Raw genomic sequence first — 27,483 nt, 5'->3', positions numbered from 1 at the left:
AGAAGTCTGCAATCAAGATGTTGGCAGCCACGTGCTCTCTAGTGGCTTTAGGAGAGAGTCCTTCCTTCCCTCTTCTACTTCTAGTAGCTCCAGGCGGTCCTTGGCTTGTGGGTGCAACACTCCAATCTCTGCCTCCAACGGCCTCTTTCTCCCAAATCTTCCTCTGCCTTTCCCTTAAAAGGACTCCTGTCATTGGATTTAGGGCCTACCTGGAAAATCCAGGATCATCTCATCTTGATATCTGTCATTTAGTTATATCTGGAAAGACTCTTTGCAAATAAGGTAACAGTCACATGTTCTGAGACGTGGACATTTCTTTTCCGGAGTTCACGTTCTGTACTATACCCTTCATGGACCTCATGGCCCTCACGGCCCTCACCACTCCCTGCTAGCATGTTGTTAATTCATGATTTGTGTATCTTCTCTTGGCCTAATCTGTCTGTGAGCATCAAGAGGGTGGGACCACTTTTATTGTGTTTGCTGCTGTACTCCTATAGCTAAGAATGTAGTAAGTGCTCAGTGAATACTTGCATGAATAAATGAGTGTGTTAATTGCTGTTTGCCTGTTAGCCTGTCTTGTGTGTATCTCTGTGTCTGGAGCTTTCTTGCCCCCACTGAACTGTCTCTGCCCACAGGTGCCCACCAGGCTGGGTGGGTGAGCGGTGCCAGTTGGAAGATCCCTGCCATTCGGGCCCCTGTGCTGGCCGAGGTGTCTGCCAGAGCTCAGTGGTAGCGGGCACTGCCCGGTTCTCCTGCCGCTGTCCCCGTGGGTTCCGAGGTAAGGGATGATCTGGAGGGGAGCCCTAGGCAGCCATGGGTGTACTCTGCCCAAGCTCACCCTCTCCCGGTCCCCCCAGGTCCTGACTGCTCCCTGCCGGATCCCTGCCTCAGCAGTCCCTGTGCCCATGGTGCCCGCTGCTCAGTGGGGCCAGATGGCCGCTACATCTGCTCCTGCCCACCTGGCTACCAGGGCCGCAGCTGCCGAAGTGATGTGGATGAGTGCCGAGTGGGCGGGCCCTGCCGTCATGGTGGCACCTGCCTCAACACGCCTGGTTCCTTTCGCTGCCAGTGCCCAGCTGGCTACACAGGGCCACTGTGTGAGAACCCTGCAGTGCCTTGTGCTCCCTCACCATGCCGTAATGGGGGTACCTGTAGACAGAATGGTGACCTCACCTATGACTGTGCCTGCCTTCCGGGTGAGGGAACTGTTCTCAGGGGAGGCAGCAGGAGTGGGGGAGCAGCTGGCCAGCCTGGCAGTGACCATCCTTGCCTTCTCCTCCCATGCTAGGGTTCGAGGGCCAGAACTGTGAAGTGAATGTGGATGACTGTCCAGGGCACCGATGTCTAAATGGGGGGACTTGTGTGGATGGCGTCAATACCTACAACTGCCAGTGCCCTCCCGAGTGGACAGGTGGGCACTGGGGCTGAAGGGAGTTGAGCGGCAGACCTTGGGTGGGCATGCACAGTCGGCGTGTCTGGACTGGTGCATCTCTGTGCCGCAGGCCAATTCTGCACAGAGGACGTGGATGAGTGTCAGCTGCAGCCCAACGCTTGCCACAACGGGGGCACCTGCTTTAACACACTGGGTGGCCACAGCTGTGTGTGCGTCAATGGCTGGACTGGTGAGAGCTGCAGTCAGAATATCGACGACTGTGCTACGGCTGTGTGCTTCCATGGGGCCACCTGCCATGACCGCGTGGCCTCCTTTTACTGTGCCTGCCCCATGGGCAAGACTGGTGAGTAGCTGTTTCCCCTGTAGGCAGCAAGGGAGCCATTAATGGTTCTTGAGCTGGGACAAGGATGGTGTCTGACTTGAGTGTTTGAGTGATTATACTGGAGGCCAAATTTGGAGTAAAGGGTAAGCCTGGAAGAGGCCTAAGAGGAGGGTGGCATATAGTCCAGGGCAAAAGCCATGGGAATAGACAGCTATACTGTGAGAAAGAGAGGGGACCTTTGGAAACGGCAAAGGTCAGAGAAGGTGTATGGGAGGGGGACTTGGAAATGGAAGGAAGGGTGTGTCAGGCAGAGGGTACTACAGAAGCAAAGGCTTGAGGTAAGATCCTTTTATAATCAGAAAAAGAGGCAACAAATTTAAAAACAATATGTGAGTCTACGGCCATGCCACCCTGAACACGCCTGATCCCTTCTGATCTCAGAAGCTAAGCAGGGTCAGGCTTGGTTAGTACTTGGATGGGAGACCGCCTACGTGCTGTAGGTATAAAAAAATAAAAATAAATAAATAAATAAATATACGAAAAACAATATGTGAATGTTTCCAATTCATTTTCAAACGATTCAGAAAAAAAGATAAATCTTATAGTAGTTGGATCTAGGCGGTGGGCGTACAAATCAACTTTTCTATATGTTTGAAATTTTTCATAATAAATGGCTGGGAAAAAAATAGCTACTAAATACACTCTGGGTTAATAAAAACAAAACACAAACACTATGTGGGGCTGTGGGAACTTTGGACAGAGCTGGAGGGTCTGCCCTTGATTTCTGCCTGCCCCCTTCCAGGGCTTCTGTGTCATCTGGATGACGCCTGTGTCAGCAACCCCTGTCATGAGGATGCTATCTGCGACACGAACCCGGTGAATGGCCGGGCCATCTGTACCTGTCCACCAGGCTTCACAGGCGGCGCATGTGACCAGGATGTGGATGAGTGCTCCATTGGTGAGGGGTCATTTTCTGAGTTGGGAAGGTGGGGATACATTGGTCTTCAACTGCCCACACCAGCTGTGCCTGTTCCTGCAGGTGCCAACCCGTGTGAGCACCTGGGCAGGTGCGTGAACACACAGGGTTCGTTCCTGTGCCAGTGTGGCCGTGGCTACACCGGCCCACGCTGTGAGACGGATGTCAACGAGTGCCTATCTGGGCCCTGCCGCAACCAGGCCACGTGCCTCGACCGCATAGGCCAGTTCACCTGCATCTGCATGGCAGGTACGTGGTGGGTGTGGCATGGGCAGGGCCTGTGGGGGTTGGGGGGAACCTGCAAGCAGGGTACAGAGGAGAACACAGGTGGAACTGTGTCTGGGAGAGGACGCTGAGAGACTGAAGCTTGGGATGAGGTGGAGGTGCGGCCAGAGCAGAATCTTGTGTGAGGCCAGATGTGTTGTCACATGGAGTCAGTAGAACTTCAGGCTGGGGTTACAGCTGACCTTAGGATCCGTTGGGGGGCATGGACAATATGGGGGTGGGGACTAGAATTAGGTCTAAGTGGAGCCAGAGCCGGCAGACAGTCTCCCACTAATACTGGGGTAGAACTTAAGGCTGGGCACACGGCTATGGTGGGTCCTGGGGCTGGGAGCTGAGGACAGGGCATAGTCTGTGGAGTGGAGAGGGAAGAGGGTGGTTTGAAGGCAAGGTCCATATTGGGACCACAGCTTAGTGAGGGGCCAGCCTGAGGATGAAAACTGAATCTAGTGTTGGGCTGGGGGCAAAGGCCAAGGCTCAGGGGAACCATCTATAAGTGGAAAGGGGGGTACCTCCCCGCTTGCTCTCCCTTTGGATGGTAGTCTCCCCTGCCCTAATCCTCCTCCTCCCCCATCCCCCAACCCACCACAGGCTTCACAGGCACCTATTGTGAAGTGGACCTGGACGAGTGTCAGAGCAGCCCATGTGTCAACGGCGGAGTCTGCAAGGATAGAGTCAATGGCTTCAGCTGCACTTGCCCCTCAGGTGAGGACCTTGGGTCCAGGGAGCCGGAAGAACACAGGTCCCTGCAGGGGCAGCAGCTCAGCAGCTCCAGAATGGGAGCATATGAGACCATGTTAGCGGAAACCACGTTCTGAACAACATCGAAATTAATTTAAAAATAAGTAAATGGGCTTCCCACCCAAACAAGGGCTGGTGAGGGGTGACTGCTCTGACCCTGTCTGGGCTTTTGCTCACCTCATTCTCCACCCCAGGCTTCAGCGGGGCCATGTGTCAGCTGGATGTTGATGAGTGCGCCAGCACACCCTGCCGGAATGGAGCCAAATGCGTGGACCAGCCGGACGGCTACGAGTGCCGCTGCGCAGAGGGTGAGGGCAGGTCAATGCCAGGCTGGCAAGAGTCTGAAGGCAGGGCTCCTGGAGGAAAGGGCCAATAACCGCCTGAGAGAAAACTTGGGGGCGGGGCACAGCAAATCAGGGGCAATGGCAGCCAGGGGGCGGAGCCAACGATGGACTTAAGTTGAGGTAAGGCTATGGGTTGGGGCCAAAGGGTCTGGCAAGAGACTAGGCACTGGTAACTGGATGGGTGGTATCCAACACACTGTATCCCCAGGCACCTCCTGTGTGTCCCCGTTTGCAGAACAGGGTTGATAGTGTAAAAATTGGAGGCAAGGCCATAGCTGGGAGTGGGATTTAACTGGAAGGGTCTTGACCAGGGGCGAGTCCTGGAATAAACCTAGAGCTGGATGGAGTGGAGGCCAATTAGGACAGGGCCTGAATTGAGCCTGCCTCCTCCGGGCTCGATGGGCAAGGCCTGAGGTAAAGCTTAGACAGGACTGGTTGGAGCCATGACTATGGATGGACAGGACCTTGGCAGGTGGGCAGAGTCTGACCTTGTGGCCCCGCAGGCTTCGAGGGCACACTGTGTGAGCTCAACGTGGATGACTGCTCCCCGGACCCGTGCCACCACGGTCGCTGCGTGGACGGCATTGCCAGTTTCTCCTGTGCCTGTGCCCCGGGCTACACAGGCACGCGCTGTGAGAGTCAGGTGGATGAGTGCCGCAGCCAGCCCTGCCGCCACGGGGGCAAATGCCTAGACCTGGTGGACAAATACCTCTGCCGCTGCCTTCCTGGCACCACAGGTGGGACCAGGGGCCGGGCTGGGGCAGGAACAGTACATCCGGAGGGGCACGGAGGATTTGGAAATGGTGCCCCTGGTAGGGCACAGCGGTGGCTACCCATGTCTTGTTCCCCCTCCCCAGGTGTGAACTGCGAGGTGAACATAGATGATTGTGCCAGCAACCCCTGCACCTTTGGAATCTGCCGAGATGGTATCAACCGCTACGACTGTGTCTGCCAGCCTGGCTTCACAGGTGGGCAAGTGGCTGCCATGGAAAGGAGGTCTTTAGAGGGTGAAGGTGAAATCATCCATCTTCCTTGGCTGGGTTTTGCCCCTCTCTCTGCATTCGCCTGTCCAACAAGATTGTCCACGCTTTGCCCTGAGGTTGTGCATTCTCTCATCAGTATGAGGTTGTCCCCATATCGGCTCAAGTTTATCCTGGAACATAGGTGGTGTCCTGATTGGATAGGAATGTTTCTGAGTGGGGCCAAGGTAATCCTTCGTGAAAATGAAAGTGACTTTATGCAAGTTTGGGAATAAGGATGATCTGGGGGAAGGTAGCTCTGGTTTCAGGAGGCGGCTGTTCTAATTTTCACAAGAGTTGATATGAGAATGAGAGTGTCTTTGCTCAAGGGTGTGGCCATGCTAAATGGGGCTAGGTTGTCCCTCCCCACTGGCTCAGTTGTCCTTGTCCTGGGATGAGGTTGCCTGCATGCTTCCCAGGGCCCCTATGCAACGTGGAGATCAACGAGTGTGCATCCAGCCCGTGCGGCGAGGGAGGCTCCTGCGTGGATGGGGAAAACGGCTTCCGCTGCCTCTGCCCACCTGGCTCCTTGCCCCCACTGTGCCTTCCCCCGAGCCATCCCTGTGCCCAAGAACCCTGCAGTCACGGTGTCTGCCACGATGCACCTGGAGGGTGAGGTCTCTCCCCAGCCCCTGACCCCCTACCCCTGCCCACATGCCAGCCCTGACTGCCTCCCCCTCCAGGTTCCGCTGTGAGTGTGAGCCTGGCTGGAGTGGCCCCCAGTGCAGCCAGAGCCTTGCTCAAGATGCCTGTGAGTCTCAGCCCTGTGGGGCTGGCGGCACCTGCACCAGCGATGGAATGGGATTCCACTGCATCTGTCCCCCTGGTGTCCACGGTGTGTGTCCCTACCTTCCCTCCCCAGGATTCTCCACCTCCCTCTTCCTTCTTACTTCCTGTTTCACTCTCTTCCTTCTGTATGTTTCTCTTTGTTTTCTTTTCCTCTTTTCATCTTGGAATGTGGGTATCAAGGTGGGGACCCTGGGGGCTGATGAAAGAAAGAATCTCTTGAGACTATCTTACTCTGCTTGCCCTCTACAGGTCATCAGTGTGAGCTGCTGTCCCCCTGTACCCCAAACCCTTGCGAGCACGGGGGCCACTGTGAGTCTGCTCCTGGCCAGCCGGCTATCTGCTCCTGCCCCCCTGGCTGGCAAGGTACACAAGCTGCTTCTTTCTCCTCCAACTCTACTTCACCTTCTCTCCTCCCTGCCGCATACCGGGCGATGCTGGGGACCCAGAGGGGGACTCACCCTTGGCCCTGCCTTTTAAGGGAGCTTCCTTCTGGGAAGGGACAGAGCTGGACACAGGTACTCATAGCCTCTGTGGTCGGTTCTGGAGAAGAGGAAGGGATATGGAGCTGGGGAAGCTAGATCTCTGAGCTGAGGGTTTGGAGACAGCTTCCTGGAACAGCAGACCTCAATCAGAGAATGCATTCCCCGCCCACTGAGGCAAGAAGAAAGTTTTAGAACAGTAGGTGCAAAACACCTAGAGGCAAATCACAGCATAGCTTGTTTTCCTATCTTAGCCATCAGGTTCTTCCTCAGCAACAGGTACTCTCAGACCCTCCCCTTCCCCCTCTAACCCCAGATGTCATCTTACTCCTCCCGCCCAGGCCTGAGATGCCAGCAGGATGTAGACGAGTGTGCCAGCCCCTCACCGTGTGGATCCCATGGTACCTGCACCAACCTGGCAGGGAGTTTTAGCTGTACCTGCCACAGGGGGTACAGTGGCCCTTCCTGTGACCAGGACATCGATGACTGTGACCCCAGTGAGTTTGGGGGAGCCCTTGAGGGGTGCTGCTTTAGGAAACATGTTCGTCAAGTCATGTTATTTGCCGGCCACTGTGCTTTCACTTCATCTTCATAGTGCTCTTACTTTCCCCATTTTACTCATGGAACTGAGGTCCAAAGAGGTTCAGTGACTTGCCTGAGGTCATGTAGCAGATGAGGGGACAAAGCTGGGACTGGAGCACAGACCTGTCTGACTCTGAAGCCTGTACTCTATCTCTGACAGCAAGCAAATTAGGATTTTGTGTAAAATATGAGAGAATAGACTCCCATTAAGTTCTTTAGGAGTGCTGTCCAATAGACAAATGACCCAAGCCACATATACAATTAAAATTTTCCTAGTACTCACATTAAAAAAGTAAAAAAACCCAAAAACAAAACCGGTGACATTAAATTTAATATATATTTTATTTAACCTAATATATAAAAAGTATTATTTCAATATGTAATCAATATAAAGCTATTAAGATATTTTAGTGGTTTTTTTTTTCATATTATGTCTTCGAAATCCGAAATCCGATGTGTATTTTATACTTATAGCACATCTCAATTTGAAACAGCCACACGTTAAGGACTAAGTGTGGCCAGTGGCCACTCTACTGGCCAGCAGGCCTCCCGTGCTGAGTCCAGGAATTAAGCAGACACAAGTAACAGTATGTGCTTGGCAGCCCAAAGGGACCTTTTGGTTCTGCCAACTCCTTCCCCTTCCACATAGGTGAGATGGGGGGCGGTGAGGCAACAGAGGGGACAGAAGTTGATCCCTCTGACCAAATGTGCCCTTCCTAATTAAGCCTGGTTTCCTCCCAAGTTCCCTGCTATGGAAGGCACGACCAGGTCAGGCAGGGCTGATGGGGGCGTTGGTGAGGTGAGTGACCAGACCTCCTCTCTTCTGACCACAGACCCCTGCCTGAATGGTGGCTCCTGTCAGGATCATGTGGGCTCCTTTTCCTGCTCCTGCCTCCCTGGCTTTGCTGGCCCCCGCTGTGCCCGCGATGTGGACGAGTGTCTGAGCAGCCCCTGCGGCCCAGGCACCTGCACTGACCACGTGGCCTCCTTCACCTGCACCTGCCCCCCAGGATATGGAGGCTTCCGTTGTGAGCAGGACCTGCCCAACTGCAGCCCCAGGTGGATGGGGACTCTACTGGAAGCTCAGGGACCCTGGCATCGGGTGGGGCACAGGACCTGAGAAGGAGTGGGGACAAGGGGGGCGGTCCTCGTTTTGGCATCCACCTCAGGACTCTGATGGTGATGGGGCACTGTCTCGGAAGTGGCAGGGTCATCTTAGAGATGCTGGTCCCTAAGGGGGCAAGGCCAGGCCAGAGCCAGGCCTCCACGTGGCTCTCACCTTAATGCTGAATGAAGTACCCGGTAAATTGTGGCTGAGGGACAGGACGGGGCCTCTCCTGGGGCTGCAGCCCCTCTTGGTGGGTGTGGGGATAGTACTCAGAGAGTGTACCCATCCAACGCTAGGCGGGGCCAAGGAGGGAGGGCGGGACCTGTGAGAGGGGAGGGGCCTGACCCACCCTCACTTCTCCTCCAGCTCCTGCTTCAATGGTGGGACCTGCGTGGACAGCGTGAACTCATTCAGCTGCCTCTGCCGCCCTGGCTACACTGGTGCACACTGCCAGCACGAGGCCGACCCCTGCCTCTCGCGGCCCTGTCTGCACGGGGGCGTCTGCACTGCCACCCACTCCGGCTTCCGCTGTACCTGTCCCGAGGGCTTCACTGGCACTCAGTGCCAGGTGGGCGGGGTTACTGGGGGCAGGTGGTGGTGATGGTGGTGGTAGGAGGAGTCTAGAGGGGGTGTTTTGTGGGTGGGGCATGCTGGGTATCCTGAGGGAGAAGCCTGCCTGGGTCCTGGGGAGAGATTTGCACTGGAGTTGTGGTGAGGGGCCTGGCCGGGACCCTGGGGGAAAATCTAGAGTGTGATTTCTGGAGGTCCCTGAGTGCTGATGCTGTGGGCTTCCCCTGCAGACGCTGGTAGACTGGTGCAGCCGTGCGCCCTGTCAGAACGGAGGTCGCTGTGCCCGGACAGGAACCTCTTTCTACTGCCTTTGTCCTCCGGGGTGGAGTGGCAGCCTCTGTGACATCCAGAGCCTGCCCTGCAGAGAGGCCGCAGCCCAGATGGGTGAGAGGGAGCGCGTGCGTGGCTGGTGTGTGTAGCTCAGGAGGGCACATGTGCACATACTTCTTGCCAGTGGAGCCCGTTGAGGGTGGGACAGAGCATATAGGAGTGATGGGGTGTGTGGCTGGGTGTGTGTGGATTTGTGACTGTGTATGTGACAGTCAGCCAGGATGGTGCGTGTGTCACCATAAGACAACTGGGATGACGTTTGCAATGCTGTGTGCGACTGAGCTGGTGTGAATCGTGAAGGTGTGTGGGTGAGTGTGTCAGTGACTGGGACTATGCAGTTTGGGGGGATGTGTGACACACTACAACCTGATGGAATGTGGTAGGACTCTGGTGACTGGTGGCAGCAAGGACATCGGATGGTGCTTTGTGTGATGCGGGCAGGGAGGTGGGAGTGTGTGCCTGATACTACTCTCTGGGCAGGGGTGCGGATGGAGCAGCTGTGTCAGGCTGGTGGGCACTGTGTGGACAAGGACAGCTCCCACTATTGCGTGTGCCCAGAGGGCCGCACAGGCAGCCACTGTGAGCAGGAGATGGACCCCTGCTTGGCCCAGCCCTGCCAGCATGGGGGCACCTGCCGAGGCTACATGGGAGGTTATGTGTGTGAGGTAAGAAGTGCTCAGGGGAGGAGACACATCTGGGTGTGTCTGGCCACATATGTCTGTGTGTCTGTAGCCTGCTGTCAGTGTGTCTCTCTAGGCCTGCTTGGGTTTTGCTTTTGTGACTGAGGATATTTTTGTGGATGTCACTTTGGGTAGATCCGGGGGTATTTTTGTCTCTCTTTAGTTGGTTCCTGGACATATCTTTGCGTCTCTCTGTGCATGGTGTCTCTGGGCATGAATGCATGTGCTGGTGTCTAAGTATGTGTCTCTGGTTGTGTGTGTCTTGGGTGTATCTGGGTATCTAGGTGTTTCTCCTGTGTGTCTGTCCTTTGTGTGTGTGTGTCCATCTGCACTTCGTGTGTCTGTGGCCCTCCGTGTCTGGGTGTCCTTCTGTGTTTGGGTGTGTTTTCTGCACACTGGGCGTGTCTCTGTGTGTTGGACGACTGTTGTGTGTCCTTTTGTGATAGGATTCTCTATGTCTTCATATGGAGTGTCTGTGTCCCTTGGGGCTGAGCGTATCCCTGTCTTGTCCCCACCACAGTGTCTGGCTGGCTATGCTGGTGACAACTGTGAGGATGACGTGGATGAGTGTGCCTCCCAGCCCTGCCAACATGGGGGCTTCTGCATTGACCTTGTGGCCCGATATCTCTGCTCCTGTCCCCCTGGGACGCTGGGTATGCCAGGGCCAGGGTTGGGGGACAGGCTGGGAGGCTGGGTCTCTGTCTGCTCCTGACTGCTTCCCCATCTTCCCTTTCCCAGGTGTGCTCTGTGAGATTAATGAGGATGACTGTGGCCCAGGCCTACCCCTGGACCTACAACCCCAGTGCCTGCACAATGGTACCTGCGTAGACCTGGTGGGTGGCTTCCGCTGTACCTGCCCCCCAGGATACACTGGCCTGCGCTGTGAGGCAGACATCAATGAGTGTCACCCGGGTGCCTGCCATGCAGCACACACCCGAGACTGCCTGCAGGAGCCAGGTGGGGGCTTCCGCTGCCTTTGTCAAGCTGGCTTCACAGGTAAGCGTGGGCAGTGGGGCTGGCCTGGGATCCTGCCTGTGTTCTCCTACTGTGGCTGACCCAGCCGCTCCTGCTTGCCCAGGTGCTCGCTGTCAGACTGCGCTGTCTCCCTGCGAGTCCCAGCCATGCCAGCATGGAGGCCAGTGTCTTCCCAGTCAAGGCCCTGGGGGTGCTCTGACCTTTGCTTGCCATTGCATCCCGGTAAGTGGGGGTGCCTGGTCACATCGGTCTCTGGGAGAGGAGTGGGAGCATGGCCTGGCGGGAGGGCGTGGCTTTAGGGGAGAAGAGGTAGAAGAGAAGGGAGTTTCTGAGAAATCTCGATATTACCTGGAGGGGAAGAGGTTTGGTAGGACCTGGGGGGATTGGAGGCTCAAGCGTTCCCAAGTCTTGACCCCCATTCCCCCTATCTCTCCCTTCTCCCTTTTCCTTCTCTGGCCCCATGCTATTTTTTTTCCCTTTCTTTTCTCGCCCCCCAATCCACCCCCAGCCATTCTCGGGTCCGCGTTGCGAGCGGGTGGCGCGCTCCTGCCGGGAGCTGCAGTGCCCGGTTGGTGTCCCGTGCCAGCAGACGGTCCGTGGGCCACGCTGTGCCTGCCCTCCGGGGCTGTCGGGGCCTGCCTGCAGAGGCTCCCGGGAGTCGCCGCCGGGGGTCACCAACGCCAGCTGCGTGGCCTCCCCCTGCCTCCATGGGGGCTCTTGCCGCCCCGAACCGTTGGCGCCCTTCTTCCGCTGCGCGTGCGTGCCGGGCTGGGCTGGACCGCGCTGCGAGGTGCCGGCCGCGGCTCCCGAGGCCCCCGAAGAGCCTCTGTGCCCGAGCGCCGCCTGCGAGGCCAAGAGTGGGGACAAGCGCTGCGACCGCGAGTGCAACAGCCCGGGTTGCGGCTGGGATGGCGGTGACTGCTCGCTGAGCGTGGGCGACCCCTGGCGGCAGTGCTCGGCGCTGCAGTGCTGGCGCCTCTTCAACAACAGCCGCTGTGACCCCGCCTGTAGCTCTCCCGCCTGCCTCTACGACAACTTCGACTGTCGGGCTGGCGGCCGCGAGCGTGCTTGCAAGTGAGCCCCTCTGTCTGTCCATCTGTGCTTGGGCCACTTCTCTCTTTCCGTCTGTCCATCCATTCATCTTAGTCTGTGTCTTGTTTGTCTACGCGCCATCTCTGACCGTCCTTTGCACTGTCTGTTCCCTCTGCCTGGAATACTCTTCCCTCAGGAAGCCACATGGCTCCTCCTCATCTCCTTCAAGTCTTTGCTCCAGGAGTGGTACCTTCTCAGTGATCTCCTTGGCCAACTCCAGCACTTCCCCTGCTTTTATTTTTCTCCTTAGCATTTTAATTCCACATAGCACTCTATGTGTGAGTGTATGTGTGTGTATTTACATTTAGCTTTTACTGACGTGTAATTGAAATGCTGTAGATTCTGCTCATTCGCCTCCTTTAACAGCTGACCCCGCCCACTGGAATGCCAGCTCCACGTGTTCAAGGATTTGTGCCTGGGCATATCCTGGGTGCCTACAGCAGCTCCCAGAACCTAGCAGGCTCTAGCAGTAGTGACTTATTAATAGTTACTGAGCGAATGGATGGATTTGCAGAAAGCCTGATACATGCAGATACATTCTAGTCCTCTGCTCGCTGTCTGTCCCCCCTTTGTCTCCGGAGTCACTCTGTACTGTGTGTGCAGCGACGTGGAGGCCCCCTGACCGCGCCCCCTCTTCGCCCCCAGCCCGGTATACGAGAAGTACTGCGCGGACCACTTTGCGGATGGCCGCTGTGACCAGGGCTGTAACACAGAGGAGTGCGGCTGGGACGGGCTGGACTGTGCCGGCGAGGTGCCGGCCCTGCTAGCCCGCGGCGTGCTGGTGCTCACCGTGCTGCTGCCGCCCGAGGAGCTGCTGCGCTCCAGCGCCGACTTCTTGCAGCGGCTCAGCGGCATCCTACGAACTTCGCTGCGCTTCCGCCTGGACGAGCATGGCCAGGCCATGGTCTTTCCTTACCACCGGCCAGGCCCTGGCTCTGAAGCCCGGAACCGGAGGGAGCTGGCCCCAGAGGTGATCGGGTGAGTAGCTCCACCCTGGGGAGCCGTGGGGACTGCTCAGGCGCTGAGCAGGAGGGGAGCCTCATGTATCAGGTCTGGTGTGTTTCACTTAACATTTTGGAGAGTTTTCTTGGCAATAAGTCCAACAGTGTCAACCTTTTGGGGCCAAATCATTCGTTGCTGTGGGAGCCATCCTGTGCACTATAGGATGTTGAGCAGCATCGCTGGTCCCCATCCACTCGATATAAGTAGTACTCCACTCCCAAGAGGTGACAGACTTGAACAAGGGGAGCAGAATTGCCCCTCGATGTAGAGCTACTTCCTCCTGGAGAGGCAGAGGTGTAGCAGAGTAGTTAAGAGCATGTGTAGTTTTTTGCTTGTTTAGAAATGGAAAATGTAGAATTCTCCTGCTGGTGGCCTGGTAGAGGAGCCAGAGGGGGAAGTACAGCCTCTGAGCAGGGCGGATTTTAGAGATGGAGGGCTTGGGCTCTGGCTGGGTATGGGTGGACTCGGAGAGATAGAAGAGGGTGGCAGATGTGCCAGTCCCTGGCTGGGGTGACTGGCTGGAGGGCATCTCATCAAAGTGAGGACACTGGGTGAAAATGAGGGGTCGCTTTGGGGCTCGCAGAATCTGAGAAGTCTAGGGGGTGTTGAAGGTGCTAAAGACAGAGGCTGAACACAGAGACAAGAAAGACAAAAGGATGTTGACAATCCTTGAAGCCATGGGAGGACTGAAAGAAGTGGGGAGAGAGGAGGGACAGAATGATCTGGGGACACTGAGACCTAAGGATTAGTTGAGGGAAATTAGCTCAGAAAAGTGTTACTGAGCAAGGGCTCACTGCCCGACGTGTATAGAAGCCAATGGATGGCACCAGCTTTTGAGAAAAGAAAGCTTTTATTTGAGAGTTTGGCTGGCAAGGAGACAGGAAGCAAAGCTCAAATCTGTCTTCCTGATTCAGGGTTCAGGTCAAGATTTAAGGGGTTTCAGCACTGGATCTTCCTAGATAATGGACCCTTTGCTTCTGAAAGGGTTCCGGCGCTCAGGTTCCGGTCATGTCCCGGTCCTTTTGGTTCCGTAGGGGGAGCAGTTAAGGGTTCACCAGTGTTACTTGTAAGTGGGGTAAACTTTGGTTCCAGGTCTTGTTAGAAACAGGATAGGACCAGTTTGAGTTGGTTTTGTGATTATGAAAAGGGGCAGCCAGAGAAATAAGAAGAGATTGGGGTATGGGGTATTGGGGATTCCAAGGAAAGAGAATTGGAGAGTTGGGTTCCTGGAAGCAGAACCTGGGCTGGGGATTCAGATATATGTGTCCTATGGAAGTTGTGGTCTCAGGAGGAAAGGATGAGGGATGCAGGATGGGGCAGGGGAAAAACTGAGGCAGGAGGGAGCCTCCGCTGGGATCTAGTCTCAGCCTGATTCCTCAGAGAGCTCTGGAGCGTGAATAGCACATCAGGGTTGGTCCCACCTTGAGACAGGAGGGCCAGCTTTTGTACACCTGCATCAGCCAGTCCCTGGATGAGGGCTGCCCTCAGGGGTGTCATCTTCCAAGGGAGAAGGTTTTTCCCACTTAGCTGAGGCCAGTTCTCTGGAGAAGAGGCAGTTGTCAGCTCTTGAAAGCCAATGCTCATAGCATTCGGGCGATGGATACACCAGCCTGATAAGGGAAATCTGGGCATGTGCCAACAGCATCCATGAGAGATGTTGACATGAAAGCACTGCCCATTGAAGTCATGGCTTAGGGGACACTGGTAGCCATAGCAAGACTGGTTTTGGGGGTACCGTGGGTTTGGATGCCACATGGGGGCAGGCGGGCCAGGGTGACATAGTGAATGGACATAGCTCTTTTGGAGCTTGGTACTGGGGAAGGGGATGGGACTTGGTGTCAGGCTGGTACAGATACCCCGTGGACCAGCCTATCCCTCCCCTATGTCCCTGCAGCTCAGTGGTGATGCTGGAGATTGACAACCGGCTGTGCCTACAGTCACCAGAGAACAACCACTGCTTCCCTGATGCCCAGAGCGCGGCCGACTACCTAGGAGCACTGTCGGCAGTGGAGCGCTTGGACTTCCCGTACCCTCTGCGGGCCGCACGGGGTGAGCCCGGCTGGCGGGAAACCTGGGTAGAAGTGGTGCTCCCTTGGTGGGGTGGCCCCGGGCCGTGGTTGAAGTCCCCCATTTCCTGCCTGCAGGGGAGCCGCTGGAGCTGCCAGAGCCAAGCGTGCCACTGCTGCCACTGCTGGCTGCCAGCGCCGTCTTCCTGCTGGTCATCCTTGTCCTGGGTGTCATGGTGGCCCGGCGCAAGCGTGAGCACAGCACCCTCTGGTTCCCTGAGGGCTTTGCTCTGCACAAGGACATGGCTACTGGACACAAGGGCCGGCGGGAGCCTGTGGGCCAAGATGCGCTGGGCATGAAGTGAGAACCCTGCTCGCTCCCGGTCCCTGTCTTCAGGGGCCTTGTGAGCCCTTGAGTTCACCTTGACCTGACTCTGACCTCTGACCCCAACTGGGTTCTAACTTCAGACTTCAGCCTGGATCCCTGACCATCCCCTTGACCACTGACTCCATTATCCCCTGGGATCACCCTGATTTGTGACCTTTGACTCCATTTCCTGTGTCCCCGTTTCCTGGTTCAACTTCTATCCTGACCCCACCCTGACCCTGGTCTCTCAGACTTTACCCTGATACTCGCATTCATTCCTACTTGATTGCTGATCCCATGACCTCTGTCTATACCCCAACCCATCCCTGACCCTCTCCTCTAGCTCTAACTCCCCTGACCTTTGACCTCCCCTCTGACTCTCTTTTCATCCCAATTCAGTGTCCATTCCCCATGATCCTCAGTCCTGGCCTTGACCCTGGGCATCACCTCCAACTCTCTGGCCTGTCTGTCAAGACCCTCAACCTCATCCTAACCTAACCCCTGAATTTACCCCTCTCCTATGACCCCATGACCCACCGACCGCTCTTCATCTTAGCTACATCTCTTACCTGTTAAGAGGCTAACTCCATCCTCCATGATCCCTGATGTCATCCTCTGTAACCCCTGACGTATGCCTATGACCCTCACCTATCCCATAGCTCACTGCTCTAACCCCTAACCCCACTCCTGTCCCTTCCACAGTTCTACCTTAAGACCCTGGCCATCGCTCATCATAACCCCTGACTGTATCCCCTTGCAACCTTGACCCCATCCTGTACCCCTTCATTAGGCCCTACATCTCGATCGTGCCGCCTGCACCTGTTGACCGATCCCAACTCCGGACCCCGACCTCACCTCTGGAACCTCTGCTCTGACCCTACTCCAAATCTTCCTCCCTGTCACATGTCTCCATTGTTCCCTCTTCCCTTTTCCCACTGTCCTCACAGGAACATGGCCAAGGGTGAGAGTCTGTTGGGGGAGGTGGCCACAGACTGGATGGACACGGAGTGCCCGGAGGCCAAGCGACTAAAGGTTGTGCCCCCTCCTCTGACTCCCTGCCTTTAGGGTCCTGGGTGGGGCCCTGAGGGTCAATAGGAGAGCCCAAAGGAAGTCACCTGGATCCTTAAGCTCATGTCTGGCTTGATTAGGCTCTGTGTTGGGTGCCAAGAGGCTACTAAATGCCTTGGCAGGCTGGCTAAGAATATTCTGTCCTGTTTCCATATATTACTCATGTCTTTTGGACCATGAGTCTGAAATTTATCAAGCTCCTGCTAGCAGCCCAGATGCTATGTTTGTGAAGTTAAATTGATACCTTTGTGTGTGACTATTTGGTCCTGATACCTCATGATCATGTTCATGTTCCGATTAGTACTGATCCTTGAAGGACCCCCTGCCCCCACATTTCTTCCACCAGTGATTTGTAGTTTCCAGAACACAAGTTTTGCATTTTTTATGTTAATTTATTTTACTCTTCTTAATGCTATTGTCAGTAGAATTAATCCCTTAATCTTGTTTTTGGAGCATTCATGTCTAGTGTATAGACGGGTTCGAGTCGATAGGTGCTGCATTCTGTCTTTTCTTTGATCACCCACCTTGGGCTCCCGGCCCTTCCACGCTTCCGATTTGGATTAAAATCCAGTTTTTCCTCTGATGAGTTCTCTGAGTTCCAGTGTGTCAATTTCCTGTTTCCTCACCTAGAAAATAATCAGGTTTTGGGGGCTGTGTGTACATGTTCATGAGAGAAACCTGTGGGGGTGCCCAGACTGCCCCTCTTTCTCTCTCCTAACTTCTTGTGAGAACTTGGGTCCTTGTGCCTCCAGGTAGAGGAGCCCAGCGCGGGGGCCGAGGATGCTGTGGATTGCCGTCAGTGGACTCAACACCATCTGGTTGCTGCTGATATCCGTGTGGCACCAGCCATGGCATTGACACCACCACAGGGTGATGCAGATGCTGATGGCATGGATGTCAATGTGCGTGGCCCAGGTCAGTGATGGCACCCTGTCTCCTGGCCCAGGATGCCCCTTACCTGTCCTGCTTATGAGAATTTGCATCTGAGTCTGTGTTCTGGGGAGAGCTAGGTACGTCTGGGTGTTTGTGGGGCTGCATGTTAATCGGGACTCGTGGTTGTAAGTGATAATAGCCTAACTCAAACTAGCTTAAGTAAAACGAGGGATTTACTGGCTCTTGTAACTGGAAGCATCAGGTACATTTGGATCCAGGACTCACCACCTCTTGGCTCCAGCCCAGGCAGACTTTCTCCTTGGGGGGACACCATGCCACAAGAGGGACCAGCCTTACAAAAGTCTTTTCCTATCTGCACAAGCAAATGTCCCAGGATGAGTTCTGATTCGGGTCATGTGCCCATCCCTGAACCAATCAGTGTGGGCTGAGGGCTGGAGTATGCAGACCGACCAGGCCTGAGCCATATGACTGTCCTCGAGGGAGAGGGTTCGGCTCTATCCAGAGCTTGAGGATGAAGAATGAGGTGCAAGTGTCTGCCTGAGAGCACCAGGGCAAACGCTCATGCAGAGTGCAGCAAACTGTTATCTGGATCCTGTTGGATTCATCTTTGTCATACTTCAGAGTATTCTACCCCTAGCTCCATTCTGCTTTTGTTCCAATGGCCTGCATGTGTGGCTCTCTTTCGAAGTTCCTCAGGGATTTTATGTCCCTGGGGATGCTCTTAACCAGTGGGTGCGGGCATCTGAAAGCCACAACTCCTTTGCCTCGAGCTGGATAATAACTCCAGGTACAATAGCCTCCGGACTGCCCCTTTGGGATCAGGCTGAAATAACCCGCTGGGAATTTGTCTCAGGTGCATGCTTCTTTGACTTTCTCCCTCCCTTGTCCTTTATCCTCGTCTGCCTAGAAGCCCCTCTGTGACAAACCACATGCCCATGAATCCTCATCCTGGCTTGGCTTCTGGGGTACCAACACAGACATGCATTTGTGTATGCAGATGTGTTTCCATGTGTTCCATTTCTCCTAATACAGTGTCCTCAGCAGGATTCCCTGGAAGGGCCTGTGTCCACCTCCCTTGTGACATGCTCCTGTCCCCTGTAGATGGCTTCACCCCGCTGATGCTGGCCTCCTTCTGTGGGGGGACCCTGGAGCCGATGCCGACTGAGGAGGATGAGGCAGAAGACACGTCAGCCAGCATCATCTCAGACCTGATCTGCCAGGGGGCCCAGCTCGGAGCGCGGACTGACCGCACAGGCGAGACGGCCCTGCACCTGGCTGCCCGTTATGCCCGGGCTGACGCTGCCAAGAGGCTGCTGGATGCTGGGGCAGACACCAATGCCCAGGACCACTCGGGCCGAACCCCTCTGCACACAGCTGTCACTGCTGATGCCCAGGGCGTCTTCCAGGTGAGATGAGCCTGCCCCTTTGGGCTTCAGAGCTGGGATAAGCATCAGGCAGATCTGGGTTCATGCTCTTGCTCTGCCTTTCAGAGTTCATTTTTTTCATTTATAAAATGGGGTATATATGGGAGTGCAGTTTCTAGCAAGTAGCTGCTCCCTGAACCTTATTGATTTCAGGGGACATGCGGGTTGGGGACCTTATAGGGTTTGGAGGGGCTCCTGGTCCTCTGGCTCCTGCCATGACTTCCCCTGTTATACCTCGCTCCCCTAGATTCTCATCCGGAACCGCTCCACAGACCTGGATGCCCGCATGGCAGATGGCTCAACAGCATTGATCCTGGCGGCCCGCCTGGCTGTGGAGGGCATGGTGGAAGAGCTCATCGCCAGCCACGCCGATGTGAATGCTGTGGACGAGCTCGGTAGGCTGGTGGGAACTAGTGGTGGGTGGGGGCTGAGAGAATGTCTCATGGACCCTGACCGTCTTGTTGGTGTGAACTCGCAGCCACATTTTGACTCAATCACTGAAGCTCATGTACACATAATGGGCTTGAACATGGACTTACACTTTCATGCATTTTTTTAATGGTATCCACTAGCTCATAGGGTGCATCAGTGATTTAGAAAAGGGTATCCTTCCCTAAGACACTTCATTTCCAACTACTTTGTTAGAAGAACTTACTCTGCTGCCATCTGTTGGGAAGTTAGTGTAATAAATTTGTAAATCGCCCAAATCTGTACGTGGTGGCCACTCCCTCCCTGCAGGTGGCTTGCTTGCACAGAGTTGTGCGGATTCACAACCTGTCCTCATGTCCAGAGGACCTCACACTACTGTAGATACACTCAGATGCTCACAAACCTCCTTTGGAACAGGTGTTCTCAACCTCGGTACCATTGACTTTTGGGTTCAGGTCATTTTTGGTGGTGGGGACCACCCTGTACAATGTGGAATGTTAAGCAGCACCTCTGGTCTTGAACCAGTAGATGCCAGTAGCACCCTACCTCCCAGTTGTGACAACCAGAAATGTCTTCTGACATTGCCAAATGCCCCTGGGGGAGTAAATCACCTTGGCTGAGAAATATGGCTCTAAAGGAGCACTAGCCAACAGAACTTTCTGTGATGATGAAATAGTCTGTCTTTGCTGTCTGGTATGGTAGTCACTAACAACATGTGGTAACTATTAAGTACTTGTAATGTGGCTGGGGCGAATGAAGAACTAAATGTTTTATTTCGTTTAATGTTTTTTTTTTAAATTTATTTAATGTTTTAGTCTTTGTTTCACCTATTAAAAAAAACTTTATTGAGATATAATCCATATACCATACAGTTTACCCATTTAAAGTATAAAATCCAATGGCTTTTAGTATAATCACATAGTTGTGCAAATATCATCACAATAAATTTGAGATTTCCATCACTTGAAAAAGAAGCCCTCGCCTCTTAGCCATCACCCCCTCGCCCTCCAATCCCCTCATCTTCCCTGCCCGAGGCAACCACTAGTATACTTTTTGCCTCTATTTCATATCAAAGGAATCGTACAATATGTAGTCTTTTTTGACTGACTTCTTTCAATTTGCATAACGTTTTCAAGGTTCATGAAGGGTATAGCATGTATCAGTATTACTTCTTTTTTTCAATGACTGAATAACATTTTATTGTATGAACACACCACATTTTGTTTGTCTATTCATCCATTGATGGACATTTGGGTTCTTTCTAATTTTGGGGTGGTTTCTACTTTTTATAAATAATGCTGCTCTGAACATTCATGTACAAGTTTTTGTGTAGACATATCTTCTCATTTTTCTTGGGTAGATACCTAGGAGTGGAATTGCTGGGTCACAAGGTGACTATGTTTAACCTTTTGAGGATCTGCCAGACTGTTTTCCACAGTGGCTGCCCCATTTTTCATTTCTGCCAGTAGCGTATGAGCGTTCCAGTATCTCCACATTGTTGTCAACACTTTTTATTATCTGTCTTTTTGTTTATAGCTGTTCCTAGCGGAAGTGAAGTGGTATCTCATTGTGATTTTGATTTTTGTTTCCCTGATGGCTAATGATGTTGAGCATCTTTTCATGCCCTTTTTAGCCATTTGTACATCTTCTTTGGAGAAATGTCTATTCAGATTCTTTGCCCATTTTTAATTGGGTTATTTGTCTTTTTTATTATTGAGTTAAAAGAGTTCTTTATATATTAGAGGTATGTCTCTTATTAGATATATGGTTTATAAATATTCCTCCCAATTAGTAGGTTTTCTTTTCACTTTTTTAATGTTGTCCTTAGAAGCACAAAAGTTTAAATTTTGATGGTGTCCAATTTATTGATTTTTGTTGTTGTTATTGTTGCTTGTTTTTGGTGTCATATCTAAGAATCCTTTGCCTAATTCAGGGTCATGAAGATTTACTCTTGTGTTTTCTTTTAAATGTTTTAGCTCTTATATTTAGGTCTTTGATTCATTTTGAATTATTTTTTGTACATGGTGTGAGGTTGGGGTCCAACTTCATTCTTTTGTATGTGGAGACCAGTTGTCCAAGCACCGCTTGTTGAGAAAGCTATCCTTTCCCCATTGAATGGTTTTGGCACCTATTTTATTGAATTTTAATTAATTTAAATCTAAAGAGGCACATGATACTGGTAGCTACTGTACTGGACAGCACATCTATGAGTACTAGCAACTGAGGGCTTCACAGTTTCCTCTGTGTATGGAGAGTCTCATGTGCAGATGGGCACACACCTGCATAATGTCTTCCCTGGACAGAGTCATTCCACAGGACTGTGCATGCACGCGCACGCGCACACACACACACACACACACACACACACAGATGCAAACACAGGCACTCAAATATTCATGGCACGTCTGCTTTTCCCCCCAGGCCATATTCTGGGCACTTCCTGCTTCCTTGCCTTGGGGGGCCAGGACGTGAGCCTGGTTCTGACCCTGACATCTCTCCTCTCCCCCAGGGAAATCAGCCTTACACTGGGCTGCAGCTGTCAACAATGTGGAAGCTACCTTGGCCCTGCTCAAAAACGGAGCCAACAAAGACATGCAGGATAGCAAGGTGAGCCCTAGCCCTTGACACACCTGGGGGTCAGCCCTGGCATAGCCCTCCACAAGTAGCAGAGAGCAGGGTGAGGTAGGCGAGGGGGCATATTTACTCTGCCTGCAGCCAGCTTTCAGGGGTGGAATTTGGGCCCAAGAGGCTCCAACAGAAGATCAGTGTTCTCATCTGTGAAGTGAGGAAGCAATAGTACCCATCTCATTGCCTCTTCTGAGGATTCAGTGAAGTTATGTGCTTAGCAGATCCTCAATAAAAGGTTACTGTTATGATTGTTGTTTAGAAAGCCTTGCAATGTGGTATTACTCTCCTCATTTCACAGATGAGAAGAATGAGGCTCAGAGGGGTTCAGGGGCGAATTCAGTCTTTACATGAAATTTCCATATTGTATTTGTTATGAGCTTTTGGGTATAATTTACATGAAAAAGCATTGCATTAAAATATTTATTTATGATTGAGGTTTATGAATTTTGTGCTTAAGGTGAGTGCCTCACTCTCTTCACCCTAGTCCTGACTCTGGGGCTTGGAGCTCAATAGGTGCAATTGAATGTGGCTTAAAGGAAAGAATTTGCCCAGGTGGCCCAGTCAGACCTGGGATTCTAACCCAGGTCTTTTGGGCTGGAGAGTATGCACATTAGCTCTCAGGTTTCACCAGAGGCTGGAGGCTCCCTTATTCCTGACTGAGAGTCCATTTTGACCTTCGTGACCCTGACATCTTGTGGGTTCTGGATCCCCCCCAGGAGGAGACTCCCTTGTTCCTGGCTGCCCGGGAGGGCAGCTACGAGGCTGCCAAGCTGCTGCTGGACCATTTTGCTAACCGTGAGATCACCGACCACCTGGACAGGCTGCCACGCGATGTGGCTCAGGAGAGGCTGCACCAGGACATTGTGGGCCTGCTGGACCAGCCCAGTGGGCCCCGCAGCCCCCCTGGACCCCACGGTCTGGGGCCCCTGCTCTGCCCACCTGGGGCCTTTCTCCCGGGCCTCAAGGCGGCACAGTCAGGGGGCAAGAAGAGCCGGAGGCTACCAGGGAAGGCCGGGCTGGGGCCGCAGGGCACCCGGGGCCGGGGCAAGAAGCTGACACTGGCCTGCCCAGGCCCCCTGGCTGAAAGCTCGGTCACACTGTCACCTGTGGACTCGCTGGACTCCCCGAGGCCCTTTGGTGGCCCCCCTGCCTCCCCTGGAGGCTTCTCCCTAGAAGGGCCCTATGTGGGCGCCACTACCACAGCTGTGTCCCTGGCACAACTTGGTGGTGCAGGCCGGGCAGGTCTAGGGCGCCAGCCCACCGGGGGCTGCGTCCTCAGCCTGGGCTTGCTGAACCCTGTGGCCGTTCCCCTTGACTGGGCCCGGCTGCCCCCGCCTGCCCCGCCAGGCCCCTCATTCCTGCTGCCACTGGCGCCAGGACCCCAGCTCCTGAACCCTGGGACCCCTGTGTCCCCCCAGGAGCGGCCCCCTCCATACCTGGCAGTCCCAGGACATGGCGAGGAGTACCCGGCAGCTGGGGCCCACGGCAGCCCTCCTAAGGCCCGCTTCCTGCGGGTCCCCAGCGAGCATCCCTACCTGACCCCATCCCCCGAGTCCCCTGAGCACTGGGCCAGCCCCTCACCTCCCTCACTCTCCGACTGGTCTGACTCTACACCCAGCCCAGCCACTGCCACTGGGGCCACAGCTACAGCCACTGGGACACTGCCTGCTCAGCCACTCCCCCTGTCTGTCCCTGGCCCCTTGGTTCAGGCCCAGACCCAGCTGGGGCCCCAGCCTGAAGCCACCCCCAAGAGGCAGGTGTTGGCCTGAGATGCTCCTAAGTTCTTGGATTTGGGGGGTCTGAAGAGATAACCCATCCTTATACACACACTCTCTCTCTTCATCCTCTTTCCTTTAATCCTTTTAATTCTCTCTCTACCAACTCTTCTGTATTGTCCCCACCTTGCATTGTGACTGAGATAGGTCACCAGTCTAGGGCTTTAGTCTTCCTTTATTTATAAGGGGTGAGGGCTGACCCCGACTCCCTGGGTCTTGTGATGAGTCAGGGACCTCCTCCTGCCCTCCCCTCTTTCTGCTCCCCAGTTTTCTCTTCCCTCCTTCCTTTCTTGCCTCCTCTGGCCTCTCTCACTCCTCACACTCCAACATGAGTGTATTATTATTATTTTTTTTTACATTTTGTATAGAAACAAATTCATTTAAACAAACTTATTATTATTATTTTTTACAAAATATATATATGGAGATGCTCCCTGCCCCCTGCAAACTCCCCAGTGCCCCCGTGGGGCTGAGTCTGTGGGCCCATTCGGCCAAGCTGGATTCTGTGTACCGAGTACACAGGCATGACCGGGATCCTGTGTACCGAGTACATGACCCTGGTGTGTACCAAGTAGGCACCCTTGGGCGCACCCTCTGGGGCCAGGGGTTGGCGAGACATGGGAGCCTCCTCCCCACCCCACCTCCCTCACTTCACTGCATTCCAGATGAAACTTGTTGTATGGCTTTGCCCCAGGGAGCCCGCCCCAGACCCGCCCCACCCTAGAGCTTGGGCCACCTCTCTTTGGGAACTGGGTGGGGGGAGGGGTGGCTGGCGGGAACATGAGGACCATGGGAGATATGTGCATTTCACTTTGTCTCCCTGTACGTATGGGACTGCAGGATGAGAAGGAACTGCCTGAATGGCACCCATTCTCCTGGTATTCCCCTGGCCTAGCCCTGTGGCAGAATAGAAGTATTTTTAGGCTATTTTTGTAATATCGCTTCTGGTCACAATCCCTGTGTAGCTAAATTCCTAGGCCTTGTATTGTACAGCCCCCACTCCATCACCACCTAATAAAGGAGTAGTTAACACTTGGTGTCGTTTGTCTGTGTCTGGGTAAGGTGGGAGTTGTAGTGGTGGGGCTTCTGTCTCTCCAAGGCTAATGAGCTCCCCTCTTGGGTTAAATCCATTTGGTTTGCCTGGCCACTCATGCTTCTTATTCTTTTGGCAGATGACACTACTGATTGAATCTGGAGTGGTCACCTGACTTAGGACGAGCCAATCAGATTTTCTTGCTCAAGAACATTGTTTAATGGAGATGCTCAGAAAGCTGTCAGTTGGAGCTTTTAAGGCCACTAACAGATTAAGAAATATGGATGGACAGTTTTGGGTGGTGGGTACTCGAAGTATCAGTTTTAGTTAATTGAGCATCATTCCATTGACCTCACAGGTATTTATTAATTGCCTTCTAAGTGCTCGATGCTGGTTCTGCAGGAAACTTCTATTTCATGCTTCTGTGGGGTCTGGAGACAATGCTGCAGTCATGTAATAAATATTCCTTTACATATACCAGCGTGGGTGGGTTTCTATGTCTTGTGATCAGTTGTGCTCCAAGACAAGGTTGTGTTCACACTGGGGTCCTCCAGGAAAAGAGGATAGGATGATGTTCTTTGATTCTTCTGTCACTTGGAGTGCTCTCGTTTGCATACAACACAAAAATCTACCCAGGTGGCTTAACAACAAAAAATTATTAGCTCATATAACTAAGAGAGACCAGCTTCAGGGGAGATTTGATTTAGTGGCTCAGATGAGGTCTACAAAGGCTGAATTTCTCTTCACCTCTACAGATTTTTCTCTGAGTGTCAGTGTCATCCTCAGGCTTTATGTGGTACCCAACCCATCTTCTCTTCCCACCTGCACAGCTCCAGCCCTCCCCCTGTGTCGGCAAAATAGGTGCAAACATCATAGACAATATTGACCTTCCCAGGAAATTGAGAAGCTTCTAGTCTTGGGGTTCATTTTGTATTGACTTTGATTGTGTCACGTGTCCATCCTCTAACCGAGGATTTCTCAACATTGGCACTATTGATGTCCTTTGCTACTGGAGACTCTCCTGTGCATTGTAGGATGTTTAACAGCTGCCTTGGCCCTAAACCACTAGATGTCTCTTCTCCACTGTCACAACCAAAAATGTCTCCAGACATTGCCAATTGTACCCTGGGGGTAAAATTGCTTTTCAACACTGATGCTTTAACCGATCACTATGGTCGTGGGGTACAGGATGTATTTATTTCTTAAAGCAATCAGTCTGTGCTCTGGAACTGGGGATGGGGTAAACTGAGAGGCAATCAGATTTGCAGAGCAGAAATTCTGTGGAAACAACTAATAAATGTTCCATGCTGCTTCCCAGAGGTTTCCAGTAGGAATGAACACCAGCTGCCACAGGGGCTCAGTTACCTGATAACATGTGCTCTATTAGCTTCTCTTTCTGTATTTTCTCATTTCTCTGCCTGTGTTTTCTATGGTCACCTCCCAAAGAAACTTACTTCTATTCAAACTCTTGTCCCAGGGATGCTTCTAGGAGAACCCAAGCTATGACAGGGGTTATCAATATAGAGTGGGTATGCAAATACCTGAGACTGTACTCATGTCCTGCCATGTCCAGCAAGTGGTAAATCCTGCCACATCCAGCGTGGCCCTGGAAAATAAACCTGAGTGGGAATGGTCGGTGGGAGATTGAGAAAAGAAAGAAGACAGAAAGCTGGGATCAGGAGGTCCACTGTCCACTGATGGTGGAGCAATGGTGCAGTTTTATTTTTGCAAGCTGCTTTTATACAAGAACAAACAATCGTTACTGGCATAAGGGGTTCCTCTAAAGCATAGCAACACTGTTTCTTCTACTTCTCCGAGGCCACATTTTCTCACGACCTTTAGCTTATTTATCTGCCTGTGGCTTCGTTTGTACTATCTTGTTCTCAGGAGTTTGCAGAGGCGAGGTAACCCTTGGTTGACCTGGCAGATTGCAAGGACGTTGTCAGTTTACAATCCGAGGTAACCCTTGGTTGACCTCGCAGATTGCAAGGACCTTGTCAGCTTACAATCCGCTCTCCATAATGTCCAGCTATGAATTTTAACTCATGAGGTTGAATTTCTCAGCTATGACTCCCATGTTTGCTGCAATGCTACTCACATTAGCCAAAGTATGGAAAGGACCTGTCATCAGTCAATGGGTAAATGAATAAACAAGGTGTGTGTGTTGCAGGAAGTGACACCTGATGGAGGAAATTGGATGCTCAGACAACTTTGTTAGAGAAAGGAGAATTTAATGCCTGCAGAGAGCGTGGGGCTTTCAACAGACCCAAAGCACGATCTCCCCTTGGTTAGATTTCTTACAGCTTATATACCCTAGCAGTGTCCATGCAAAGGGTGCAGGATTCCTTTGAGGTTTCATGTGTGCTTCATGACTCAGGATGGGGAAGGGGAGCTTCGGGTGGGGGCAGTTTCCAGACCACGGGTCTTACGGGTCGTTTGTTTGGTAGAGTCTGAGACCTTGGTGTTATCGGCAACATTATAGGATTCTTGAACAGAGAGACGGGACCTGCTCAGTGGATTCCTATCCAAAAGCTGAGCTCTAATTGTAACAAAACAAGCAGTTTTACACGGTTTTGTTATTCCTACACAGCTACAGAGATAAGAAGATTAGTTGGATAGCAAGCTCTGAATCAACAGCTGTGCGCTGGAGAGCCCTTGAGGTGGGGGAGGGAGCTATGGGAAAACATGTTAGCTGAAGAGCACAGGGCAGCATGGGAGGAGAGAGCAGTTTTAGCCAGCTGAGCCGGTCATTTCTGCAGGCCCTTTCCTTTGTATTTTTTCAGATGCCTCCTTCTCTCTCCTGTGTATCGTCTTAATACTAGAGATGTGTCTTTCAGGAGGCGTGGGAGTTTGCCCGGAAGCTAAGAGGAGGGGAAAAAATAGCATGGGGAGGGGCAGAATGGTGTGAAACAGCATGGACATCTCAGAGGAAGGGTCAGCGATTTGGAATGGCGGGTCTACACCTCACTTTCTTACTTACTGGTAATTTAATAAATGGATATGTGTCAGTTTGCATGGAGAATGAATGAAACTAGAGCGGTAGCAGAGGCCTGATCACGAGGCGCTTGAACACGAAGACGGGGAATTTTAAGCTTTGCTCTGAGGGCAATGGGAGCCATGGAAAGTCCCTGAGTAGAGAGGGGATGCAGCCAGAGCTGCTCTGGCAGCAGGTGCA

The 27,483-nt window shown here is 53.0% G+C and overlaps 2 protein-coding genes across 2 annotated transcripts in view; both read left to right on the top strand.

Moving 5' to 3' along the window:
* Positions 1–24,312, top strand: part of NOTCH3 (notch receptor 3) — a 29,740-nt gene extending 5,428 nt beyond the window's left edge. The window contains exons 3-33 of the mRNA XM_039867657.1: positions 636–778; positions 858–1,196; positions 1,289–1,411; positions 1,503–1,736; positions 2,518–2,673; positions 2,755–2,940; positions 3,565–3,678; positions 3,909–4,022; positions 4,562–4,795; positions 4,916–5,026; positions 5,497–5,689; positions 5,761–5,912; positions 6,116–6,229; positions 6,687–6,842; positions 7,761–7,986; positions 8,402–8,603; positions 8,836–8,989; positions 9,416–9,600; positions 10,136–10,268; positions 10,354–10,611; positions 10,694–10,812; positions 11,099–11,664; positions 12,328–12,660; positions 14,579–14,733; positions 14,829–15,051; positions 16,005–16,089; positions 16,878–17,040; positions 18,121–18,425; positions 18,691–18,838; positions 21,382–21,479; positions 22,217–24,312. Coding sequence (XP_039723591.1) covers positions 636–778; positions 858–1,196; positions 1,289–1,411; positions 1,503–1,736; positions 2,518–2,673; positions 2,755–2,940; positions 3,565–3,678; positions 3,909–4,022; positions 4,562–4,795; positions 4,916–5,026; positions 5,497–5,689; positions 5,761–5,912; positions 6,116–6,229; positions 6,687–6,842; positions 7,761–7,986; positions 8,402–8,603; positions 8,836–8,989; positions 9,416–9,600; positions 10,136–10,268; positions 10,354–10,611; positions 10,694–10,812; positions 11,099–11,664; positions 12,328–12,660; positions 14,579–14,733; positions 14,829–15,051; positions 16,005–16,089; positions 16,878–17,040; positions 18,121–18,425; positions 18,691–18,838; positions 21,382–21,479; positions 22,217–23,269 — 6,775 coding nt within the window. The 3' untranslated portion in view covers positions 23,270–24,312. The remainder of the gene's footprint in view (positions 1–635; positions 779–857; positions 1,197–1,288; positions 1,412–1,502; positions 1,737–2,517; positions 2,674–2,754; positions 2,941–3,564; positions 3,679–3,908; positions 4,023–4,561; positions 4,796–4,915; positions 5,027–5,496; positions 5,690–5,760; positions 5,913–6,115; positions 6,230–6,686; positions 6,843–7,760; positions 7,987–8,401; positions 8,604–8,835; positions 8,990–9,415; positions 9,601–10,135; positions 10,269–10,353; positions 10,612–10,693; positions 10,813–11,098; positions 11,665–12,327; positions 12,661–14,578; positions 14,734–14,828; positions 15,052–16,004; positions 16,090–16,877; positions 17,041–18,120; positions 18,426–18,690; positions 18,839–21,381; positions 21,480–22,216) is intronic.
* The window catches only part of LOC120606458 (olfactory receptor 10T2-like), a 10,897-nt gene continuing 7,116 nt past the window's right edge, over positions 23,703–27,483 (top strand). Inside the window, exon 1 of the mRNA XM_039867641.1 lies at positions 23,703–23,846. Within this exon, the coding sequence (XP_039723575.1) occupies positions 23,703–23,846 (144 nt within the window). The remainder of the gene's footprint in view (positions 23,847–27,483) is intronic.

Source organism: Pteropus medius, unplaced genomic scaffold, assembly GCF_902729225.1.
Source record: "Pteropus medius unplaced genomic scaffold, Ma_sr-lr_union100, whole genome shotgun sequence".
Lineage (NCBI taxonomy): Eukaryota > Metazoa > Chordata > Mammalia > Chiroptera > Pteropodidae > Pteropus > Pteropus medius.
The sequence above is the reverse complement of the archived record's forward strand: the minus strand, read 5'-3'. Positions and strand labels throughout refer to the sequence as shown.